The sequence below is a fragment of the Planococcus citri genome, chromosome 4 (assembly GCF_950023065.1).
Source record: "Planococcus citri chromosome 4, ihPlaCitr1.1, whole genome shotgun sequence".
Classification (NCBI taxonomy): Eukaryota; Metazoa; Arthropoda; class Insecta; order Hemiptera; family Pseudococcidae; genus Planococcus; species Planococcus citri.
In genome coordinates, this window is record NC_088680.1 from 61,909,149 (window position 1) to 61,921,353 (window position 12,205).

The 12,205-nt window shown below is 29.0% G+C and overlaps 1 protein-coding gene across 1 annotated transcript in view; it reads left to right on the plus strand.

The window, feature by feature from the left end:
- Itpr (Inositol 1,4,5,-trisphosphate receptor) overlaps positions 1–12,205 on the plus strand; it is a 29,068-nt gene that overhangs the window by 15,284 nt on the left and 1,579 nt on the right. The window contains exons 38-48 of the mRNA XM_065363505.1: positions 835–981; positions 1,075–1,267; positions 1,354–1,476; positions 1,556–1,734; positions 1,818–1,982; positions 2,068–2,248; positions 2,335–2,430; positions 2,508–2,668; positions 2,744–2,909; positions 3,131–3,291; positions 6,794–6,955. Coding sequence (XP_065219577.1) covers positions 835–981; positions 1,075–1,267; positions 1,354–1,476; positions 1,556–1,734; positions 1,818–1,982; positions 2,068–2,248; positions 2,335–2,430; positions 2,508–2,668; positions 2,744–2,909; positions 3,131–3,291; positions 6,794–6,955 — 1,734 coding nt within the window. The remainder of the gene's footprint in view (positions 1–834; positions 982–1,074; positions 1,268–1,353; positions 1,477–1,555; positions 1,735–1,817; positions 1,983–2,067; positions 2,249–2,334; positions 2,431–2,507; positions 2,669–2,743; positions 2,910–3,130; positions 3,292–6,793; positions 6,956–12,205) is intronic.

The following is a 12,205-nucleotide window of genomic DNA, read 5'->3' on the forward strand; positions in this document are numbered from 1 at the left end:
TATAAGCCCATTTTTTTTGGAAAAATTATCCAAAAGTCCAATTTTTGTCAAAATTGTTAAGAAAGTGCTTGTTTTGTCAAGAAGTTTATTTTTTGTCAAAACTGTCTAAATGACCGTTTTTTTTGGAACAATAAAATTGTCAAAAAGTCTCATTTTTTGGAAAAATTGTCAAAAGTCCTGTTTTTTGTCAAAATTGTCAAAAAAGTGCTGTTTTTTTGTCAAAAAGTTTATTTTCTGTCAAAATTGTCAAAAAGTCCGACTTCTTGGAAAAATTATCAAAAAATTACATTTCCGTTCAAAATTGTGAAAAAGTTCCAATTTTTGGCAGCAATTGTCTAATAGGTCTATTTTTTGCCAAAATTCTCAAAAAAGGTCCTTTTTCTGTTAAAATGATTCAAAAATTCTTATTTCGGCCTAAATTTCTAAGAATTCTTGATTTTTTACCAAAGCATCTAAAAAAGTATCGACTTTTTCTGAGCTGTCTAGAAAGTCCAATTTTTGCCAAAATTGTCAAAAAATCCAAATTTTTGCCAATATTTCTAAAAAATTTCTCCTCTTTGCAAAAACATTTTAAAAACATTGATTTTTTTCTGCAGCTGTGTAAAAAGGTCCTTCTTTTAATTTTTCCCAACTCTCTTTGAAAATCGAAATATTCTGACTCCAAAAAATCTTGGTTTGAAAAAATTTAATCCTTCCTCTTTTCTAAATTGAAACCTGTCAGAAGTCTTGTTTTTGTCCTGCATTAGCAAGTTTTCCTATTTATTAAACCCCTTGTCCGGTATTTGCTTTCAATAACAGAGAACCAATTACGAGTATTTTTTTTTTTGCCCACAGGTTGGTCACAATATTTACATTTTGTGTCACCAATTGGCTCAACACAACAAAGATCTCGCAGCTTTGCTCAAACCCTCCGACTTGAATCCAGATCCAAAAGTGAACGAAGCTCTTCGACATTACGCGACGCACACAGCTCAAATTGAAGTAAAATTTCCATTCAACCGTTTCCTTTTTTGTTACTCACTCGTGTCAACTTACGACTATTTTACCTTACATTTCGTTGCTCGTTATTTTCAGATCGTACGTCATGACAGAACTCTCGAACAGATCGTCTTCCCTATACCAGAAATATGCGAATACCTAACGCACGACACCAAAGTGAAAGTCTTCCATACGGCCGAAACCGACGACCAAGGTTCCAAGGTGTCTGCATTTTTCGAAAAATCCGAGGATATGTTCAACGAAATGAAATGGCAAAAAAAACTAAGAGGTTACTTTCTCAAAAATTTTTTTAAAACGCCATATGTAATCGATTGCTCGGCGGGGTTTTCAACTTGTAGGTATTTTTTGTTACAGGACAACAAAAATTATTCAAAGTTAGTTCCGGTATGTCGTTGTGGAGTAGTATTGTATTTTACTGCGCTGTATTGATTAATCTTATCGTCGGATTTTTCTATCCGTTTCAAAGCACCGTCCCTGGTGAGTCTTTAAGAGCAACGAAAACTAGCATCTCGGTGATTATTTGATCGTTCGTAATCATTTTTCGCTTACTCTGCAGAAATTAGTCGGTTTTGGCTCGCTGTGATTTTTTTGATCGCCGTAGTATCGGGTGGTTTGACGACGACGGTGAAAAAATTTAAATCATTTAGTGGGATCATTGCTGTCCTGACTACGATCGCTGTGATTATATTTATATTCGGGCCTCAGCTAACAGTGGCGTTACTCGGTGTAGTGACGGTAGGTTCTTACGAGTTTCAAAGCCCCACTACCCCCTCCGTTGGAAAAATCTGAACGCTTTGTACGTTATTTTCATTTTACAGGTTGTCTTGAAAGCTGTTCACATTCTTAGTATATTCGGTAATCAAGGAACATTCCAAAAAAATATCAACGAAGTGATCACCGATAAAGGATTATGGTACCATATGGGTTACATCACGTTAGTTATATTGGGCCTGGTTTTACATCCTTTCTTTTATTGTATTCTTGTGAGTAAAAAAGTGCAAATTCAACTTGAAATTGATGTTAGACTTGATTTTGATGCTAACGCTGTGTGTGTTTGGATTTTTATAGTTACTGGATATGATATACAGAGAAGAAACTTTATTAAATGTGATCAACTCGGTCACTCGTAATGGTTTGTCGATTATTTATACAGCTTTCCTGGCCCTAATACTGGTATACATATTCTCATTCGTCGGTTACTTGTTCTTCAAAAATGATTTCCTAATCGATGTCGATGAAATGGTAGTTCGTAAGTGGAATTTTTCAAAACTTGGTTTATAATTTTACTCCGTTATTGAGTTTATTTTATTCAAATCCATCATGTTTATTTCTCAGCTGAAATCGAACAACAAAGTCCCATCATGGGATCATGCCCAGCAGATAGAACAGATTGCGTTTATTCAGGATCTCCTTTTAATCTCGACGATAAAGGTAGCTGCAATTTTTTCAATCGAGTACCTACTTACTCGAATATATTTTTCATTTTTTTCTCATTTTCACAATTTCAGATGATGATTTATCCATTTCGGATCCTAAAACCGTAGAAGTAGACGGTGAAACGAAAGAAAGAGCTTGCGATACGTTAAGAATGTGTATAGTTACTACTCTGAATCAAGGTTTGAGAAACGGAGGAGGTATCGGTGACGTGCTTCGAGCTCCTAGCAGCGAAGTAAGTAACTTATCTGAAATTAAGTTCGTTGAATTATTGAATTTTCAAATGCTGAGTTGTGATTTTTTTTTACAGGAACCGTTATTTTTTCCTCGAGTGATCTACGATTGTTTATTCTTCTTTATACTGATTATTATCGTTTTGAACGTGATATTTGGTGTGATTATCGACACGTTCGCTGATTTGAGAAATGAAAAGCAACAGAAAGAGTCGACTTTGAAGAATACCTGTTTTATTTGCGGTAAGGATGAAGTTTTAACAAGTTTTTGAAAATGGGTGCATATATTTTTTTTTTTTTTAGAAATTTCGAGTGAATTTTTGATCTTTTCTTCGTAAAGTGTGGTGTTTTTAATGAGCTTATTAGTGTTATTCGATATTTCGTAAAGAAATAGATAGAGAATTTTTTTTGTTGTTGTTGTATTTAGCTAGAATTAATTTTAATTTCAACGTTATCATTTCTAGGACTGAATCGTTCGGCATTTGACAATAAAACGGTGACTTTCGAAGAACATATAGTCAACGAGCATAACATGTGGCATTATTTATATTTCATTGTTTTGGTGAAAGTTAAAGATCCTACCGAATTCACCGGACCTGAGAGCTACGTTTATACGATGGTCAAGGTGAGTTTTTCGAAGTTTTGTATTATTCTTGACGTAGTAGGTAGGTCTAGGTACGTAGTTGAGCTTAAACGATTAGATCTGTGATTTGAATTGACTCGAACTTCATTGTCGAAAATTTTTCATCTTGAAAGTCTCAAATTGAACTCTTTTTATTTTTTAAGATTTAATTTTTCAAACAATTTAACCCTTTTTCGCTTTAGCTTGTTCGGTTTCTGGTTAGCAAATTCGATCATTTTAATCATTTTTACGTAATTGATAAATAATTTCGATAGTCGTAAGTCATTACAAAAAAAATTCTAGTTTAATTGCAAATTGAAAAGAAACTGGAAACGTCATAATATTTTTCTGAATTTTTTTTTGTTTTTTTTTTACTACGATTATTCGAATTTCTTTTTCATTTTTTTTTTTTCAAATTTGAAATATACTTGATCATTTTCTAAATTATTTCAACGAAATTTCAAAATTTTATTCTTTAGAATTTTTTTAAATTTATTTTCATAAGCACCTAATTATTTTTTATAAATGTACATATAAAACAGTTTTTTTTCAATGATGTGTAATGCTTTTGAAATGGCAACTTTTTTCATTTCATTTTTTATAAATTTTTTATACTTACTTTTGTTGTATTTTCAAGTCCTGAGATGAAAAATTTCATTTTATGAAAAAAATGCTTGAGGTTTTAATTATTCAAATTCTCTTTTTGGGGGGGGGTGGGGTGGTTAGATTTTTTGCAATGTTTGAAGTCTAATCATTTTTTTAATTATTTCGATAAAATTTCAAAATCAAGTTACCTTTTTTTGAATTATTTTCACAATGAGTAAGTAAGTATAATTTGTTTTTCATTAATTTGAGGAAAAAAATAAAAATGATAATGTGTAAAATATGCTTTTGAAATTGCAAATTATTTTTTTTTATTTTTTATACGGTTTATTATTGAAAATTTTTTTGTCCAACTCTCTAACTGATAAAAAATGCATTTTTGTAAAAAAATGCTTCAAATTTTCAAATTTTCAAATTTTTTTTTGTTTTTTATTTCTTTTTGATTTTGATGCTATAAAGCTAGAAATTCGTTTTACAAGGTATCCAAATTGATCAATTTTGCGTTTTTGAAAAAGTTGGATTATTTTTCAATTTTTACTCCAAAATTAGAGAATTTTAAAAATTAAAGTCTTCATAAATTTGAAGAAATTTAAGTATGTACCTAAATTGTACTCCATTTCTCGTAAAAAATTCAGAAAATGAAATGGTCTACAAATCAAATTTTTTAAGTCAAGAAGTACTCGGTTAAAAAAAAAAAAAAAAAAAGACAAATCTGTCCAAGAAATAACTAAAAATCCCAGAAATCGGCCAAAAATATTCAAAAAGTATGTTTTGAAACTCACTTCAAAAACTCAAAGTTGGAAATTTCAAAAATTTGAAGGCAAAAATATCTTCACGTCTTGTTTTTTTAAAAGTGATTTTTGAAGGATAGGTAAGTTCCCATTTTTTAAAAAAAATGAACGAGTAATGTTTTATTATTTTCTATCCGGAAAAAAATTCGAGTGATTTTAACGGTGGGAAGAGATGAAATGGGAGAAAGATCGTTAAAAAGGCCAGAAATTTTAATTTTTTTCAATTTGGTAATCATTTTGATTTTTCATCATTTTTAAAACTTTTTTTGATTTGAATTTAATTTTCTAGTTCTGTCATTTTTTCGAGTTTTTAAAATTCAAAATCGCACTTCCTCCCCCCTCCCTCTTCCTCTTCCCTCACCACTGTCCTAGACTCATGAAAACCCACGCATCTAAAAGTTCATTACATTTGAAGCTGGGTTCCAGTTCAAGTTCTTTGTTCAATTGTTCAGTTCATTTGTTCAAAAGCTCTCTTTCAGAGTTCAGTTCACAAACTTACGATTAGTTCATTCGAAGTTCACCAGGCAGAGTTTTTTCAGAAAAATCGGTTTCCTTTCATCTCTCAAAATTTTCTCTGGGTTCAAAATGTTACCGAATATTTTTTTTATTCTACTTGAAATGTTATTTTGATCCCAAAATAGCAAAATTTATTGACAAAAATGCAAAAAAATTAGTGAAATTCGTCGAAATATGGTTCAGTTTATTTCAGTTCAAACTTCAGAGTTCGCAATGAATGAACTCGTTCATAAGTTCTTTTTAAAAAAAGTGACCTTAGGTCAGTTCAAGTTGACGAACTGAACTTTAGAAGTTCTTGACAAGTTCCATGAAACTTTTAGATGACCTACGATAAAAATATGTACTAGTCAAGAAAGTTTGTTAATTAATTGATAACATTCGCCGTTCATATGTTGAGAAAAATTTATTCCCCTCCCCTCTCACCCTTTCTTCCTTCCTCTATTTTGCGTGAAATCCAGTTTGAGAAAAAATTCATCTGGAAAACTGAGAAGGGGGAGTCAAAGAAAATTGTTTTTCTGAAAATTGTAAACGCCCAATTTTACTCAAAAAAAAATCTGAAATGAAGAGGTTTCAATGTCTTTTTATGGAAAGTTATGTTTTTTATTTATTTTTTTTTTGAGAGGGAGGGGGAGGTACACATGTAAGTTTTTTTAAATTTTTTATCGATTCGTCAAAAATATGCTTCTATTTTTATTCTTTGGTAGAATTATTTTTATGGTGAAAATTTTTTTTCTTCAAAAAACAAAAAAAGTTTTTTTTACAAATTTTTCAGAAATTTTTTATTTTATTTATCAATTTTTTCAACGCCAGAACTGTAACTTATTTTGAATTTTTTGCATTCAAAAAATATCATTATTTCCTTCTTATTATTTTTAATTTTTTTTCTTTTTTATTTTTCTCATTTTTTTTTCATTTTTTCTCATCCATGGGCTTATTTGCATGAAAAAAAATTAATTAAAAAAAATAACTTTTTCATTAATGAGAAATTCCAATTTCCATTTCAGTTTTTGAACATTTTTTTCTTGTTTTTAGAATTTTTTAAATGCTTTTTTTTACATCTGAAATTAATTTTTTTTTTCATGAATGTTTCGAGTTTTTTTGCTCATTTATTTATTCATTTTTTCGTTTTCATCCCTTATGTTAATTTCACCCTCTTCACGGTATGCTGTCTTACTCTGAGAGGGTTGATGCATGGTTTATTCACGATATGAATATCCTTGAGGAGTAAGATCAAGGGTGAAAGTGTTGAATAATCAATGATCTTGACCGATCACAGATTTTCAACCCTCTCCCTATATAGATCATTCTCAGAATCATTGATTCAGTCACCCCGAAGGGTTGATATTTTCAAGCCTAGATGAAAGTTACCTTCTGCCTGCCGAGAAAACGGAAATGTAACTTCATCTAGGCTTACCTGAGAAGGGTGGTTTTACTCGCCTATATAGATGTTGCGCGACAACTTACCTAAGAGTAGCAAAACGTGTTAGTTTGCCAACGTAGATTACATTTTTTGTAGATGCAACCGGTCGCTGTCGCTGGTCAGTGGCGCGCATGTGCATTAAGATCATTAACTAGTTGTATTGTTTTATGTTCAGGATCGTAATCTAGATTGGTTCCCTCGATTACGTGCGATGTCATTGGCTGCTGACGAAAGCGAAGGCGAACAAATCGAACTTCGTACTTTACAATCTCAATTGGAAGTCACTCAAGATTTAGTTAAAATCTTATCTCGCCAGCTTACAGAATTAAAGGAACAGGTAAAACGAAGCTTTTATATTTACATAATAACCAATTAAATGGCAAAATTAATTTACCTATTTTTAAATTACCTACTATACTCGCATTACTCGTACGAGGTATAATTATTTATACTCGAAATTAGGAATTACTCACCTGCATTTTCCCTAGCACCGGTTCATAGGTACATTATTATACATTATAGTGGTAGTAATTTAGCATTATAAAATAAAAGGTGCATTATACCTACTTAACTTTTAACTTTACTATACCTATTACACGAGCACAATATTAAGCAAGAGGTGTCGCGTACTCGTACATTTTTAATATTTTCGCTTTAATTTTTCGGGGTAATTCGCACACACCCGCACAAGTGTCTCTTTTTTTCGTGCTGTATTTTTTCTATCTATCTACTCGTACCTACGTAGTTGACGCGATTATGTTATTTCTGCAGATCGCTTACGTTCCTATTTGTCGTCAAATTATATGCGAATTTCCAAAAATGAGAAAATACCCGAAAAATTATAAAGAAGGGTGTTTACCGCGAAGTCCACTTTTTTTGCGTGTTTTGGATTTCAAGTAAACGTCTCCATTCTGTCTGTTTATCTCGCATGTTTATATGATTACTATCGAGTTTTGTTATACGCTCTGCATACTACTTATCTACTACCTAGCCTACTTAATGGTGTACGAATTAATTCAATCGCTTGTTCTACTATCTTTTTCTTTGTTGTCTCTACGCTTTGATTGACGGTTTTTGATGATGAAATGATCTTTTACCTGTGTATTTGGCTGCTTAGAGGACGAGCAGTTTAATGGTTAAGATGTTCAGTCCATTGTATAGGTTCACATTATACAGAATAGATTAATGAACCTACTTAAGTTTATGTAGTTGTGATTGTGACCTTATGCGAAGGTCTAGAGGGCTGCGAAATCATCCTGGCTAGTAAATTACGAATCTACTACTTATAAATAGTTGACTACTTCGATTTAAATTAGTGAACAGGTTTATCAAAGTAGTGTGGATGAAAAACAATACGTGTACTACAAAATGGAAATTTACTGTACCATTTTAATTACTTACTGCAGATCGCTTTAGAATACCACTAACAATGATTACAATAAGGAGTGCTGTAAGCTGTACAATATTGCTATACTCGTCCGGAATTATATTCCTTTTAATTATTGTGGGTATGCTTTCAGATTCTTGTAGGTATTAATCTACTGTCATATTGCTAAAAAAAAAAAAATGAGATTTTTATTATAACGAAAATTATTTTAATTGTTTGTATTTTGTTCATTCGATTTATTGTTTCAAAAAAACCTTTTGGGTAAATTATGAGGAAATGTTATTCCTGACTGATCGTTATAGGATTTGTTAATATCGAACTAATATTGAAATAAATTGAAAAAAAAAATTGAAAAACTTTGGAAACTATTTTTAAAAATTTTTAAAACTTTGAAAAGCAACATTTTTAAATGAAATGATTAATACTTCGTTAAAATAACATAAATAAGTATACAAAAATAATAAATTTTTTCAAATTAAAAAAAAAAGAAAAAATAATTTGACACGTTAATAAGATTTGAATATTTTGAAATTTCATTAATTTTTTTTCTCTTTTAAAATAAAAAACATCGCTGAAAGTGGAAAAATTATGAATCACTTTGCTAAATATATTTAAAAAATCAAAAAACCGAAGTAATTTTCCAAAAAATTGAAAAACTTTGAAAATTACGAGCACTTGAAAGAAACTAAAAAAGAATAGTTGAATAGTAAAATAGCCTCATTTTGAAAAAATTGAACAATTCGCCTTTTCTACAAAAAAAATAAATAAATGACTGTGCAGTTTCAAATTTTGATGAAATTGTCAACAAATTTATGCCTTTTTTTAGAGCAAACATTAACATAATTAAAGCCAAATTTTAAAAAAATATTTTTTTGGTTTTGGTGAATTTTCTTCGTAATTGAAGTCGTCTGACCCCCCCCCCCCACCCTCCCCTTCATTTCAGAAAAATGCCCTTTTAGGAAATGATGAAAGCATCGAAGAAAAACACACCATAAAATTTGAAAACAAAATCACACATAAAAGAAAATTTTTTTCCTCACTCGAAAAAAATGTCGGGAAAATTCTCTTCCCCTTTCCTGTCACCCTCGTTTTCTTCGAAACAAAATTCAAATTTTTTATTGCAAAATAATACTTTTTACCTATTTACGAGTAGGTATTGAAAAAACTGATAAGATAATATTAATTTTTCATCTTTCAAAAATTAAATCGCCTCTGATATACTTCCCTATCTCCCTCTCTCCCTCCCTACACCCCTCTAAAAAAATTATCAAAAAAGTATCTACTCATTTCAATTGAAAAATTGAATCTCAAGCGCTTCTTTTAGTTTAAAGTGTAGTTTGTTCAAAAAAATTAATTTCATTGAATTTAAAATTTTTTCTGTATGAGAAAAAAAATACTGAAATAATAGAACTTTCTCCTCTTTCCCCTCCTTAAAAAGCTTCAAAATTGATGAAAAATGGTTGTATTTTTTATTTAAAAATACTACTTTTAGATGCACTTTTTAAACGTAAAAAAATATTGAAAAAATTTATAAGTTAAGTAGTAAGTATATAATATTCTTTTTTTTTGAATTTTGAAATATTTGTATTTGGTCGAAAAATATTTTCCAAATTCGAAAATTTAGTTCTATACCTACATTACCTACTTACTTATTTCAATTGAAAAATCAAATCTCAAACACCTTTTTTAATTTTAAAGTGTAGTTTGTTAAAAAAAACATTAATTTCATTGAATTTGAAATTTTTTCTGTATGAAAAAAAAATACTGAAAAAATAGAACTTTCTTCTCTTTCCCCTCCTTAAAAAACTTCTAAATTGATGAGAAATGCTTGTATTTTCTTTTTTTTTAAATTTACGAGTAAAGTATTCTTTTTTTTTGTAAATTTTGAAATATTTGTATTGGGTCGAAAAATATTTTCCAAATTCGAAAATTAGTTCTATACTCTAATTAGAAAAGGTTTTATTTTTGGAAAAGTGAAATCTTCTCCCTCCCCTCCCCTCCCCTCCCCTCCCTCTTCTCAAAAAAACTCCGAAATTAATGAAAAATGAAGTTTAAATTTTGAGAAATTGATTTTTAAATAATTTTGAAAAAATCCCCCTCCATCTCAAAAGAACTCCAAAATTGATGAAAAATGAATTTTAAATTTTACAAAATTGATTTTTAGATACCTAATTTTGAAAAAAAAAAATGTCTTGAATTTTGAAATATTTGTATTTGGTCGAAAAATATTTTCCAAATTCGAAGATTAGTTCTATATTTACTCTGATTAAAAGTTTTATTTTTGGAAAAGAAAACCTTCCCCCTCCCCTCTTCAAAAGAACTCCAAAATTGATGAAAAATGAATTTGAAATTTTGAAAAATTGATTTTTAAATAATTTTTGAAAAATTCTCCACTCCATGTCAAAAGAACTCCAAAATTAATGAAAAATGAATTTTAAATTTTAAAAAATTGATTTTTAGATAATTTTGAAAAAATTTCCATTTTTTTTTTAAATTTAATGATGTATTTTGTTGGAAAAGATTATCTGATTCTAAGAAATCGTCTGGTTTAAAAAAGAATGCTGGAAAAATGAAACCTTCTTCCCCAGGTTCTTCTCCAAAAGAACTTAAAAATTGATGAAGAATGAATTTTTTCATTTGAAGAACTAATTTTTAGATGCACTTTTCCAAAATTTACAAAAATTGTGAAAAATTTGTGTTTTTTTAAATTTTATAATTTTTTTTGATAAAGAAGTTTTCTAGTTTTAAGAAATAGTTTTGTCTAAAAAGTAAAAATGGAACTCCACCCTTTCTCTTCTCTCATAACAACTTCAAAATCTTCAGGTACTGTTTATACCTACTTTATTCACAAAATTGGTTTTTAAGATACATTTTCTTGGTCTCTGGAAACGTACTGGATAAATTAATATGTTCACATTTTTTCTTCATTTCAAAAAGGTTTTATTTTGTTAAAAATGGTTGATTTTTCATTTCTAAAAAATAATTTGACTAGAACAGTTATTCTGGAAAAATGGAACTTACTTCTTCTCTTTTCTCGTGAAAAAACTTCAATTTTTTTCAAAATTTTTGAAAAAAAAAATAATTTTCAAGTGCATTTTTTGAAAAAAAAAACAATCTTTCATTTTAAAAACATTTTTCTTGATTTTTTAGATTTAAAAAAAAAATGATTTTGTCAAAAAATGCTGAAAAAATTTACCTTCTATTTTCCTCACTTATTCCTCCCAAAACACCAACCAAATTTGAAAAATACGTAAAATGAACCATTGAGAATCCTTTTTCCTATCACTTCAACAATGTAAAGAATAATTATTTTAAAAATTTAAAACTTTATCGATTTCTTTTAAAAAATAATTCGGTCTAGAAAAAAATTAATAAAAAAAATTAGGCTTTTTCCTCCTTTTCTCAAAAAAAAATAAAATAAATTTTCTGAAAACTGACCTATCTATCTGAATTTTAAATAATTGAAAGAAGAAAAAAATTTACTTAATAAATTTTGAAATTTTAGAGATATTGCAAAAAAATGGATTTTTTTGATACACTTTTTTGGATTTTTCAAGAATTTTATCGAGAAAAATAACTTTAAGATTTAAAAAAAAATAATATAAATTTTATTTATCTGGTAATTATTGAAAAAATAACTTTTTAGTTTCCATGGAACACTTCCGATGGGATTTTGACAGTTTTGGTTTGGTGCATTTGAATGTAGTTTTATCGAGAATTTTTCCTTCGGGTTTCAAAAAACACAAATTAGGTATCTTCTATTTGAGTGATTTTTTTCTGTGAATCTCTCAAAAGGTGACTCGTGTCTTATTAATGAATCAAATCGACTCAATTTTTAGTTCTGTAAAACGTTGTAGGTATAGGGGTACCATAAAAGGGTGTTCTTTAATTATTTTTTTTTGTTAGTACTTCTGACCCTGACACTCCTGCTACTGATTTGCTTTGTAAATCTTTGATGCTTTTCTTTTGTACATTTATACCTACTTCTGAACTAACTCAATAATATTGTGTTTCCAAATTTATTAGTAAATTAATTAGGTACCTAGTACCTACCTATTTAAATAAACGAAACAATTCAAAAATGAAAATAAATTGATCAAATGATACCTCCCTCCCCTTCACCAACATACGTGATTGAATTCCGCTTGAAATTTTTTTCATATTATTTCATTGTTTTAAAACAGTTGAAAAGAATCGCCC